The 13423-nt window shown below is 39.1% G+C and overlaps 2 protein-coding genes across 2 annotated transcripts; both read right to left on the bottom strand.

Moving 5' to 3' along the window:
* Positions 1-393: 393 nt before the first annotated feature.
* On the bottom strand, positions 394-6680 carry chic1 (cysteine-rich hydrophobic domain 1). Its single transcript, XM_028589278.1, has 6 exons — positions 6470-6680; positions 4557-4611; positions 3386-3541; positions 2960-3016; positions 2258-2317; positions 394-1775 (listed from the first exon to the last, which is right to left on the bottom strand). Exons 1-6 carry the CDS (start codon positions 6613-6615, stop codon positions 1725-1727), a joined length of 525 nt encoding a protein of 174 aa, XP_028445079.1. The 5' UTR covers positions 6616-6680; the 3' UTR covers positions 394-1724.
* Positions 6681-8049: 1369 nt separating this feature from the next.
* On the bottom strand, positions 8050-11209 carry cdx4 (caudal type homeobox 4). Its single transcript, XM_028590032.1, has 3 exons — positions 10774-11209; positions 9216-9361; positions 8050-8391 (listed from the first exon to the last, which is right to left on the bottom strand). The coding sequence occupies exons 1-3, from the start codon at positions 11207-11209 to the stop codon at positions 8119-8121; spliced, it is 855 nt and encodes a 284-aa protein (XP_028445833.1). The 3' UTR covers positions 8050-8118.
* Positions 11210-13423: the final 2214 nt, after the last annotated feature.

Raw genomic sequence — 13423 nt, 5'->3', positions numbered from 1 at the left:
CCAACCAGACTAAAGTGAAGCCCACCACTTTAGTATTTGGGGGTTGTGGTGAGATAAAGTAAAGACATGGTCCATGACCGCTGATCCCAAACATTAGAAAGTAGCAGCAGGTTATGGTAACAGCGTTCCTGAGTTTAACCAATGTGTCAACTAATTGCGGACCGTCTTGTTAAAGTTAACGATTCAACACCTTGTTAAAACGTGACAAATAGCCACATTTCTGTAGTGGGCTTTAGTCGATAATGATCTGTTTTTACTAAGATGACAGATCATTCGTTGAGTGCGACGAATGATTTCAAATGAAAAAGGAATCAAATGAAATTCAAAATCAACAATTTATTTTCTCTCTCCGTAGGGATTAGGTTCACCATGACGAACATTTACAGGAACAGGGACAATACAGGGAGGAGGACTTAAAATCTCCTTTGTACAAGAGAACAGATTTCAACCTGTCTTCTCTGTGTTCACCGACTATTCCAGAGGCACTCCAATAAAACACAATGCAGCAATCTCTTCAATAAGATTCAGGAAAATAATACTAACACTGGACAGAATGACTGAAACAAAAGAACCATCTGCTCGATACGCCATGTACTGTAGACGTATGTGCTTCCTAACACATCAGGAGTAAACACAGCACAGGGAAAAGTACAAATCATTAAAAAAAAATAATGCAAAGTTGGGATAAACTTCTTTTTTTTTTTTAAATAGATGAGTGGAAGAGATGGGTTTAAATCATAATCTTCCAACTGCACATTAGAGATGCAACCATCTCCAGTTTTAATGGATGACAACTCATTAAATGTCATCTTTATTGGCAAAGACCACATGGTAACATGCACTGCTGTGGATGAATCTTCAGGATGCATCACCGTCTGAAATCCTGACTTTCTACTGGGCTCAAGTGCAATAATCAGTCCTAACTCTGGCATCATGTACATTGTAACTATATGGCTTACAAGGTAAACAGGTCCATATAAACTAGAAAGGTACATAGACATCTTTCATTATTTAAAACTATGGTACAGCAATATATTGGCAAAAAAACTAATGAGCTAAGTAACTTAATGTAAACAATGGTATACCACTGTACAGCTTATTCTAAAACATGGTATTTACAGGTCAAGTTATTACTAGCTAGTTCCCATATACAGAGGGTCAAATGTAAAGAGTTAACACAGGATGATGGCGTACACTGTACGTTAGGCAATTTCAACCATCCCATCTACTTGCAAAGAACTGGATTCGAAGAGAGGAAACCCAACAAACAGCATTTGAATCTACAGACTTGTTGAATTACCCAGTGCCTTCCCACTTCTCTTACATGTAGTTATAAAAAGAAAATCATACATAAGGCAAGGATAGTTAAGGAAGGTGGAGGCATCACATTCTTTGCAAGGGATTACTGATATAATAGATGGGATCCAGGTTGAAGGTTCTTTGGGGTTAATGCACTTTTTGAGGGTTTCACTTGTTTGTCACAAAAAACACATCCGAGTGCAACAAAGGGGACATGTCTAGTTCTGTCAGGAAGAAATATGTGCAAAATCTGCTCTAAAGCAAAGTGACAGTGTTGCAAATTCTAAAGTACAAGGTACAGGGAGATGTACAGGGTCATCACGAGAGACATTGGTGCAGACCCTTATTCCGACATACCGTATATACAAGGCACTAAGGATAAGATTCAAGGGCCACGCATCCAGTCTTTTACAGTAACAGCCTCCTCAGTCCGGTCGGAATATAGGATATTTGGGTAAGAATTCTATAAGAATTACCTATAGAGAGAACAATACAAAACAAATAATTATTTAGGGCAACTGCAAGATGTTTAAACATAATGGTAATGCTTTATTTCATGGGTCCTGTTATTTTCACCTTATCTCCTAGAAATGATGTTCATATCTAACGGAATAAGGAAAACCTAATGCAGATCGTATTACTGATACTGCCAATTAATCCGCAACTATTAAGGTAATTCATTGTTTTAATCATTTTTTACTTGTGCTGGCTCTAGCTTTTCAAATGTGAGCATTTGTTTCTTTTCTGTGTCATATATGATAGTCAACTAAATATCTGTTGATGTGTTTTGGACCAACATTTAATATTTAACTAATTTATCACATTTATCACATTTTATAACATGAATGACTGATTAATCAAGGAAATAATCTGCTGATTAATTGCTAATGGAAATAATCAAAACGTTTATGAAGTTATGCAATAATCCAATGTTGTTTTGTTGTGACAGCCTACTTACATATTCCATCATATTACTGCTTTCACATTTTCTTTTACTGAGTTTCCAGTGCAGACCCAGCTGATGAGGAGAAGAAAGGACACAGACACAATGAATGAACATCTCTCTTAAAACACACACACACACACACACACACACACACACACACACACACACACACACACACACACACACACACACACACACACACACACACACACACACACACACACACACACACACACACACACACACACACACACACACACACACACACACACACACACACACACACACACACACACACACACACACAGAGAGAGAGACAGACAGACCGAAATCTGACAGCGAAATCTGTCTGAAATCTCTGCTTAGCGTCGGGGGAATTTGGGAGCAGGGCTGTCTGGTCTCGCCGGGGTCAAACTGTGGCCAGACACCCTGAAGAGTTTCCTTTATGCCTTTGCACAGCTACTAGCTGTAATTTGTTGCTGCGAGACAAAACAAAATGAACACGGCATTTTACTGCTGACCTCACGGTCCTCTCAGACCTCGTGCACCAGACCTGACTCAGCTTTGAGGGACTTGTCCGACGGGTTAGAGTTCAGTTCACAAAGCAGATTAATGGTCATTATCCATCACGATGATACTCAACTTACACTGCACATTGACACAGACAATTAAGCACTTTCACACAGGTGCTAATGTGCAATTTGTCTGTCTTACCTTGTGGTATAATCGGTTATTTTCCCACTCTAACAACTTATGAATAGACCGTCTCGTCTGTAGGAACAGAAAACAAATGGGTGTACATTAATGCAAACAAATGTAACACTTTACCAGAAAACAGCCACAGTGTCAGGATTTATGGACTGTCCTCCCAATTTACCAGCTAATAATTTCCACTTTGTTGCCATTTATTCTGAGTGGTAACACCAACTTGAAATGATCCACCCTTGAGCAGGGCAGGAGAGGAGCTGTGCAGTGCAATGCGTCATTTCTACACAGAGCCACTAATTGAACATGAGTTGTTATTACCCTCTACACTTAGACCAATGTGGCTGAACTGCTACAACAGCCCCTGAGTAATCAGCACTGATGTAAGGGAGAGTTAAACTGTCCAACTCGTGTCACAGGAGGTCTGAGACTTACTCTCTTGTTGAGGCAGATAACAGGCCATAGACTGCAGCCTACTGTACAGCAACAGCACAGGCAGCCGCAAAGAAGCCACTTCACATTCACAGGCAAGTTCTTCTTCAAACAAGCATTCACCCTGCTGATGCTGGTTTTGAATTCCTCTGGCGCTACCTAAAAGAAAAAAAGAGAAATAATGGATGTGCGCATACCAAAATAAACAGCTCCTAGAGTACATACAGTGGGGGAAATTATCAGAAAATGTATGCAATGACCAAAATACTAAGCGCAAGAGGGGGAGAGGCAAGTGTTCGTAGGTGGTGCTGACATGAAAGATTCCTAATTGCTCGAAAGATAACCTGTGCACAAGGATCAAAGAGCTTTAGAAAAACCAACAGGTAGATATTTGCAGATGTTGTCCAGAGATGAGATGAGATCTCAAAATACTATGCCTCTGATTTGCTAACCAAGCTCTTGACTGTTCAAGGCAAGGAGGGACTCAAAGGAGAGATAAGCTCAGTGCCTGTGGCAGCGCCGGCCAAACAACTTGAATGGATGCTCATTCCTCGCAGAGTCTGTACGCCATAAAACCGGGGTCGTAATCTTTTATGACAGGATGCAAAGGTCTCTTTGCAAACAGCCAAAGACCTCAGAATAAAGCCCAGCAGGGCCTGATCTGCAACCTTCAATCATCATAATTGTGACCTCATCCATCACATGTCACCCTGGGTCACAATACTGAAGGTACTTTTTATTGCCCCACACTTCCCTCGGCCTGCTCTTACCCCTGCAGCCTTTTTGTGTTTCTGCGTCCGACCCAGGAAGCTTTCCTTTCTTGTCTACGGCAGAGTCTTCATTTCATTATTTTATCACCAGGAGCTGGACCCTCAAAAGCACTGGGATCCCTGCCAACTGAACTCCATAGACGGCTTACTCATTGACAGAGGTGGACAGCAGCACATTCAGGCTCTTTTCTATACACTGTGGTGCATTGCTTGAAATGCAGCTCCATCAGATCAAAACCACTCCGTGAGGTTTGAATGGGCCAGCTTGGGGAAGTTGGGGCCGTTAAAGGCCTAAAAGAACAACTGAATCACTGTGGCTTTAATTGCTTAATTCTTCCCGCTTGGAATTGAACAGACAGCAGCCTGCAAGAATGAAGTGTAAAAAAACTGAAAAGCAACTGTACCTTTCCCGTGAGAACAGAGGGAAATTCTGTGTCAAATCTGTTGCTCAGTCCAAACCTGAAAAAAACAAACCAAATGTGAGCATTTATATGGTAATAAAAATGTATCTCAAACAAAATACAAAATCTGCTATTACTATGAACATGAGAACAAAAATAATCCAAAGCAGAAATATGCCGTTTGATTACATAATGAGACATAACATGCTTATTCACAAACTAGTAGTAGTTTACAACATTATGATTGTAAACTTTGATATTATTAAGATCACACACAACTACAAAAGGACAGCACAATAAATACTTTTTCGTACTGCAGTTCTTGATGTAAAGAGAGTAAAAATGCACCAGCCCCAGTGACCAGTCACCAACAAACCAATACATAAATCATCATCAGCTAAATCACTTCAAGTCAAACATCCAAAAAATGTATTACAAATTATAACTAGGATGATAAGCCTAAACTTCCAAGTTTCCCGAAAGCTATTAGTGTTTTATTTAGGCTAACTCCAGTGGCCAGTTCTCACTGCAGACTCCCAGTGATTAAATAACTGGGCATATTATCCTCAAATTTAGGCTATATTATCAATTATCTAATTCACAGATGAAGACCATTCATTTGTGGTTGAAAAATTGTCATGTCCATGTAGAATAAAATAAGACTTGGGAGCGAGATAGCAGTGTGCAGGTATATTGTCAGTCTGCTGATAGAGGAAAATACTGTTGTTTCTTGTATTTAGCTTTACCAGAAAATTGCTTCTGTTTGCATGTCTTTCCTGTAGGGAGCCAACTTATGATTATTTTCATTATGATTAATCTGCACATTATTTTCTAGGTTAATTGATTAATCATTTGGTCAATAAAATGTCAGAAAATAGTGAAAAATGTCCATCCTAGTTGTTCAAATTCCAAAGTGATGTATTTAAATGTCTTGTTTTGTCAATTAAAAACCCAAAGATATTCAGTTTACTATGATATGAAACAGAGATAGGCATTTTCTGCCATTTATGCATGTGAACTTACTTGCATAATTAATCGATTAACAAAGTTGCCGATTTTCTGTTGTTCGACTAATGGATTAGTCGACTAATTGTTGCAGCTCTACTTCCCTGGAAAGGTCAAAGCTCAATAGTAACAAATGAAAGTAACAGATGTGATTTTGCTTTAAAATGGAAATCCTCATTATTTTTGTCTTATTAGAATCCAGATGCAAAGTTGGCTAAGAAAAGTTGGCAGCTGAGACTCAGCATCTGCTAGTCAGGGTAATGTTGTGATGGTGAGAGCCGCTCTGACAATGAGGACTGTGGTGAATAAAACCATGGATGTATTAAGAGAATAAAACTCACTGCACTACTCATACAGCCATGGCACTACTACATGACGTCACAGTGGGGAGTGACGTGCTGAAAGCTCTAGTTTTCGCCATGAAAAAGCGCAGCCTCCATCAAATGTAGCTAAGGAGCAGACATTCCCATGTAAACAACGATGAAACTTGCAATAAAAAACGCTTTAGACAACAATTAAGCCGGTGACATTGTGCTCACTTGGCAGATAACTTCATAATGCCTTGTGATGGTGTAACGTTATGAGTCTGCTCGGTAAAAAACGGTACAGCCACAGACTTTTAGCTAACGGCTTATCACATGTAAACTTACCTACCAATGAATATCGGTTGTTAGTTTACCACGTCAAGGTTGCCATGGGGACATAGAACTGTTAACGTTAGTTTATGTCGTAATAATGTTGGGTTCTGCTCGTGTTCAAACCTTGGCACTACATAGAGCTAGCTATCTGTTAGTTGTTGTGTTTGGTGTTAGCTAGCAGGCTAGCATCAGCTAACAGGCTAAAGGATGAAGACACCAAAACAACAAAGCGACACCGGGAGAGACAGGAGCGACAAACGCGGCTCTGCTTACACTGTGATGTGCCCGGCCCCTCGCATCACCACGGGCTCCGGACAGTATCTGGGCAAGTGTTCCTCACTCACTACGTGCTCATCCTCTTCGTCTTCCAACTCATAAATGGTATCAAAGTCCGCCATGTTGGGTAGTAAGACGCTCATGACGTCTCCTACGGGGCTGCGCGCTGACGCACGAGAGCGGGCGCGCGGAGCCAGAGTTTGTGAACAGCGACCATTGCCCCTCTGTGTTCAGAGGGACCAGAGCTAAATAAATTATAGCCTAGCTCTATATATCTCTGCGGTTTGCATAAGGGCATTAACTTCTTGAGACATGTGTCAAAGTCAGGAAAAGTCCTCCTCCTAAAATAGTCAGTCCAGCCAAATGACAATTAACATGTCACTTCAACTAATTACGCATGAACCTGCCTTATTTCTAGCAACCTTAAACAGACCTGTATGCGAGTTAAGTCTAGGCTGAAATGTTTACAATATAGCCCATTATGTAAATTCCCTGACACGGAATGCAAAATGAGCGTGCACCTGCTATGTAGGCTGCCACATTTGACACGAATAGCTAAAAACAAAACAAAAGCTATTCTATTTAACAAGAGTTTTAGAACAGGGCGAATTAACCCCCATCATTTCAAACGCTATATTAATTTGTGGGCACTTGTACTGGTTGGTTTTGAGTCAATAGTAGTGAGGCAATTTCAGAGATAACTGACAACAAATCAGCCTTGCATGTAGGCTAACAAATGTGATAAAAAGTCAAGATCAGAAACGAAATCTATCCTAATCCTATTTTGTTAAAATTAAAAATAGATATTGAATTGACATATGTCACAATGCCCATTGCTGCTTATGAACTTTGGTAAGCAGTATATTTTTACAGGTCTCTGTAAAAACATTATAGATATTTAAAATACTTTATAGGAGTACTAGTAATACACAATTAAAATAGCAAAAGAATGAAAGCAATATTGCTTACAGGTAGGCTACTTTGAGATGTTAATTTCTAAAAGGTTTAAACTGTTTTGTACCTGAATATTTAGCTTGCAGACTGTATATCTGCTGGTGAATACCATACATGCATAAAAGCATTTAAAATACAAAACCTGATGCAATGGCTATCACAACTTTGCAAAATTCGGAAATAAGAAAAATGACAGGTGTACTGCAAAAAAAACAACAACATTTTATTTACATTTTGCCATCAAACGACCGTTCTACCCGTATCATTAACAGATGTTCCCTGCTTTACTAAAGCGGATTAAATTGTGCAGAAAAATGTGTGTAAATGATTTGTCAAGTCAAAGTCGTTTGTGTGGCACGAGCTACATACAATCCAGTTGAAAACGTCATTAAAATGTCCCTGAATTCTCATTTTATTCACATACACTTCAACACATACAAAAAAATGATATTTATATCTTAACTCACAAACAATTTAAAGCTTTTAAGTTTGAAACACGTCGATTTTTTAGTTTTTTTTTCCTCTCACGTTATTAGAACTATTCTATAAAAAGCAATATTTCAAGAGCCTCCAGCATTTCATTGCTATAAATCAAATCTTTATCCACAGCTTTGTGCTTCAGAACGAGAGTTCAGATCCTCTGGCTGCCTATCAAGTGTCCTGTCAGCGGGTCGGAGAGCTCTGTTATGGTTTTAGATGGTCCGGAGGGTGAACTGTTCTACTGATTCACACTTCACTTCACACGTCACTTGCTGTATATTCCTGATAGATGGCAAAGTGTTCATTCCCTGAGGAGGGTACAGAGAGTTGTGGATTTCTGAGGGACTGAGAGAGCCCGGCACCGGCAGAGGGCTCACTGAACCCGGGTCACTGTGCACAGACCCCCCGCTGCCGTCAGACTGACCCAGCTTCTTCTTGATCATTTTCCTCTCTTTGGCTCTGCGGTTCTGAAACCAGATTTTCACCTGAAGAGACACAAAGAAAAGGAAATAAATTAATATTTTTGGGTGCGGGCTACCTTCTTTACTCTCCATGCAATTCCATAACCCTTAATGAATAATAAAAAATAAACTATATATAAATTAAAAAAAAGAAAATGACAAAATAATCACTAAGAATAATGAACATTAAATCCATATTTAGGTCTAAGATACCTCGTCTAATATCCATGCCAACCCTTGTAATTAAAACGAAGTTAAATCAAAAGATATGCCTATAGGCAAAAAACCACTATCAATAAATAACAATAATAAACATTTAATATATTTTCCCGTATAATCTACATGCCATTCCTTACTAAAATCAAATCAAATGTCTATTAGCAGATAGATAGAAAAATTAAAATAAATGTAGGCCTGATACATTTCCATAATTTGCCATTATTTTTGCTGTCATTTCAAAATGATAGAAAATATTATAAACCTGTATGTTTCGAAATATGAAATGATAAATTATATAGGCTAGTATGTTTATTTAATTATCAAACATAGACTAATTAATATTAAAAAAAAACTGCACACCTGACAATGTGTCAGGGGGTTAAGATAGTCTATCTTTAAATATATCCAAGGCAAATGTATTGTCTCATAAATGTGCAGACTAACCAATATTTTGATGATAATATTGAGATGTTTTCTGTAGGCCTCATTTTGTAAGTTACATGCGTGAAAACAAGCGTATGTGGTGTGCATTAATGCTCACACAGGTGTCACATATTTATATGATGTATTGCATCTGTCTGCGCTAATAATAAACCAGGCACAAGTATTTCATTCTGACATAGACATACCTGTCTTTCCGACAGACCGAGGTTGACAGCCAGTTCAGATTTCCTCCTGATGGTGATGTATCTGTTGAAATGGAACTCCTTCTCCAGCTCCAGCCTCTGATGGTCTGTGTAAACTACCCTGTATTTCTCCCTCGTTCTTGTTTTACCTGCGAAGGCGAAACGAAACACAAAACACAGCATTAAGATTGTGCTTCTTTCTTTTTTTCGTTTTTAGCTGCCATGTGGTCAAACTGGAAGATTTACACAGAGCAGGCTGCATGCCAGAACCGGCCTATCTGCACATAGCATCTTTATTAGCTGCCTCTAAATCCACATCTCTTGGCTTTCTCTACAGATACGCAAATTGAGCTTTTTCATCTTGTTTTGACGTCAACTGTAGTACAGTGAATTTCAAACAGCCAGCAATCAGATCCTCTATCTGACAAGTTAAAAAGACACATGACACGTCTGTAGCGACTGTAGAGTTAATGCACATTATTTGACAGAATGTGGGTTCATTTCAGTAGGATTTGTCTTACAATTTGATTGCATGTTCAATTCTAATGTAGGCTATGTTAGCTTTAAAATAAATGGCTAACGATGACAAATCTTATCATCGTGATGGACACCCATATTCCTATAATAAACTATAAGCTAAATGCATTTAAAGAATATAAGTTAGTGTAACATATAAGGGCTGTTTTATTTTAGGCCTCATAATCAACAGAATCAGACAGACAGAATATGTGATTTGATACAGCATGTTACGCCACTGTAAAGGCCTACAGTTTGTGGCTACTAGGCCTACTCCAATTTTGAGACACTGGCTGTGAAAAACGTCACCGGCAACATAACTCTTGGAGAGGAAGGGAGGTTGGTGCATATCAAAGTGAAGAAGTGTTGAAAGCAAAGGCCACCGCCTGTATATGACGGATAACACTCAAAACACCAAACAATGTGACAGGGAAGTCGACCTCACATCTCCAGGAATAATGCCATTAACATCACAACTGGGCCTGGCGCCGATTCCTCACACCTTTTTTTTTTTTTTTTCATTTCCACCACATGAGAGAATACAGTAGACTGAGCTGTTGGCCTTCAGTCCATTTTCCCATCAGAATTGAAATAATTTATGGACACTATGTTTGACTGATTCTTTCTGCTGAGTCTGATGTAATTCGTTATTATTATTTTATAGAGGCTTATTCAATTATATCTATAAATATTATCATTCTATTAACATGTTACACTGTTATTGGCCCAAATATATGCAACCCGCACAAGCAAGTGTCAAAAGACCACAGTTTCCTTCTGTTCGTTCATTTCTTGTCGAGTTCTTTGCACACCTTCTATTTTGATTTTTTTTTTTCAAATGTTAAAATGCTTTTGCATGTAATTGATCTAATTCGATTAGAACAAAAATATTTGAAATGACATGGAGCTGCCAGACTCTTTTTTTATAAATGTGTACGTAAAATCCCATATGGGACACAAACTCTTCGGTGCGTAAAAACCGAAAGTTTTTGCTACAAGACCAAGGCAATCGCATAACATAATTTTGGCACAATGATGAACATACCTGTGGAAGATGATTGCGCAGTTTTACTCATCCATTGGAATGAATTGCGCCTTTCTCTATCTGGAGAAAGTTGTGCAACATTAACGTTCTCCGGCGGCGGCTGTAACACCGCAGATCCTGGAGGATGCATATGACTGTACTCAGATGAGCAGTAAGGAACCTGTCCAGGAGGGGAGTTGTTCATGGGTGTAGGAATAGTATTAGGTGGTCCCAGACTATATGCACCCCAGTCTTCCCGTGGTGCGCCATAAGTGGGTCCCCAACTCCCCGAAGACTGTGCGTGCGTATCCATGTTTGGCACATGATGGTATCCAGTAAAGTCGGGGTACTGAGGTGTAGAAACAAAGTTCTGTGGAGGCAGATTTATGCTCGATCTTCTTACCGGCCCTTGGTGATACATGCCGCTTTCTTTATCCAGGATGTATCCCACATACATGATTTGTACAAAAAACTATTATATATAATAAAAACAGAAAAGGCGATGATGTGGCCTATTTCAAGGCGACATTGTTGCCCTGAAACTGAAATCCTCGGCTGTTTATGTAGTCCAAATGGGTTCCCAGTGTGAAATGCGACGTAGTTCCAGTCTGTCTCCAGTCTCACATTATGTGTTTCTGTTGACAAGATGGTAAAGGTATACTAAGGCCTGCTTGACGTCAGCCAACTCCTCAACTCATGGAGATTTGCATTCAAATGAGAGTGATCGGTGCTGCCGGCCCAGCTGTCCCCTTGCGCTTGTCCTGCAGCGCGTCATCACCTGACAGTGGCCCTATCCTGAGCAGGAGTTCTCTACTCCATGAATACATTAACACCACGGCCTATCAGATGCACATGCTACTTGAACGTACAATAAACCGAGGCATCACGTCCACAAACGCACCAAGCAAAAAAAAAGGCCTGTGCGTAATTGCGCGCAGATATATTTTATTGTATTGGACTTGTTAAAAACATTGACTTTCTAGAGACAATTAATTGCATCAGAGCCTACCACATTATAACATAATATAGACAGCAACTTATTTTGCACATTAGTCCTCGAGTTTTATCTTTCCAAACTAAATCCAGATGATCCAACAGGTTTAAATGCAACCTGCTGTTATGGGAATTCAACAGTTTCCAACCACGCTTCTCGCGTAAATCCCGTTTTATCTATTAAGAGATTCGCTTGCAAACGAAGTGCAAAGTATGAGAGACTTTCTCTTGAAGCAAGCCGAAGCTTTCGTATTCCGTGTTCACACCTCAAGGTCACACTTCACAGCTAATTCCGGTTACAAGGAAACTCCAACAACCCCCTCTGTGACAAACAGCGGCCCTCGACACTCTCCTGAAATTACAGTGCGTTTATTTTTTCTGTGATCGTGTCTCATACGTGTCACGAGTCTCAAGGAACTAAGTTAACAGCCCGATTAAAAATCTGAGTGTAAAAAGCACGTTTGGATACAGTCACTCAGTTCCTTTAAAGTTTAAGATTGCCACTTGCATACGGCAAACATTCACTGGAAACTAAATGCATTTAGGCCGAATTCAGTTGATGAAACAACAAACTCAGTGAGCATAAAACTGAAAATGCCAGACGTGTTTAATAGTAAAATTATACAATTTTTTCTCAAGAACTCAATTTCAGGCCCAAGTCTGAGCTGTAGGCCTACTTTTGTGGTCTATTGATTATAGTTGGATAACTTTGTATTTGAGGATCACATACTGCTTCTTATTCTCATATTTGATTCATTTCTTGGCATGTTTGTGATTAATTTGGCAGGTGTCTGAGGGCCTATTTATCAGAACTAATTGGCTTGTCTAAAAGTCATAAATGCAGATGGATGTCTCTGAAGCATCTGTTTATTGACCACTAAATATTTATGAGACAGTCAATCGAGTTGGCCTCTGACAGTCCACAGCCAGTCACTTCTCTGAAGATCAGCTCTCTGTTTAAAGAAAATATCAAGTATAACCAGATTTCACTTGTTTTCCTGGCTTTGTGGTGGCTTCAGAGACTTTACACTGTAGTGTTGGGCCAAGCTGTCACAATCACTACTTTAAAAAAAAAAAAAAAAAAATGGTGTCTGTCAGAAAAGCCTAAATGAATGCCTTTCCTCTAAAGGAACTTGCATATGTGTTTGACTTCCAACAGTCTTTTCTCAAGGTGATGTATAAGACTTCATGCACAAAAATGCAAATTATGAGGAGACAGGTCAGGTCACGCCTAAGAGAAGAATTTACTTATTGAGTTACTTCATGGCTTTCACATTCTTTTTCTTGATTTTAAGACTTCATTAAGTAGTTTTCTTTCATAACTTTTCCCAGACAGGTTACATGCACTACACATAGTACTGCATTTGTCTTGTAGTTTCCACAGTGTGTAGATTATTCAGATTCATTGCTGCTCTCTTGTGGATTCCTGCAGAACTACAGCTGCTGTAATTAAACTGGGGATTGTTGAAATCTGTCTGTACATACTCAAGTGCTGTACTTAAGTACAAGTTTGTATTTGACTTAAATATTTACATTTTCTGCTACTTTTCTTCTTCTACTCCACTTCAATACAGAGTGAAATATTGTACGTTTTACTCCGCTACATTTATCTAATAACTTTATACTTTGCAGATTCAGGTTAATAATGCACAATATAATCAACAAATGATAAATGATA

Source organism: Perca flavescens, chromosome 10 (genome assembly GCF_004354835.1).
Source record: "Perca flavescens isolate YP-PL-M2 chromosome 10, PFLA_1.0, whole genome shotgun sequence".
Classification (NCBI taxonomy): Eukaryota; Metazoa; Chordata; class Actinopteri; order Perciformes; family Percidae; genus Perca; species Perca flavescens.
Note: the sequence above shows the minus strand (reverse complement) of the source record. Positions and strands in the feature narration are given on the sequence as shown.

Excerpts from the sequence above, each read along its gene's own strand:
- chic1 (XM_028589278.1), bottom strand. The coding sequence starts at position 6,615 with ATGAGCGTCTTACTACCCAACATGGCGGACTTTGATACCATTTATGAG. Across the intron at positions 4,612-6,469 it reads GGGGCCGGGCACATCACAGT|GTTTGGACTGAGCAACAGAT; the intron begins GTAAGCAGAGCC and ends TGTTTTTTTCAG. Across the intron at positions 3,542-4,556 it reads CCTCTGTTCTCACGGGAAAG|GTAGCGCCAGAGGAATTCAA; the intron begins GTACAGTTGCTT and ends TTTTTCTTTTAG.
- cdx4 (XM_028590032.1), bottom strand. The coding sequence starts at position 11,209 with ATGTATGTGGGATACATCCTGGATAAAGAAAGCGGCATGTATCACCAA. Across the intron at positions 9,362-10,773 it reads TGCGCAATCATCTTCCACAG|GTAAAACAAGAACGAGGGAG; the intron begins GTATGTTCATCA and ends TCGCCTTCGCAG. Across the intron at positions 8,392-9,215 it reads TCGGTCTGTCGGAAAGACAG|GTGAAAATCTGGTTTCAGAA; the intron begins GTATGTCTATGT and ends GTGTCTCTTCAG.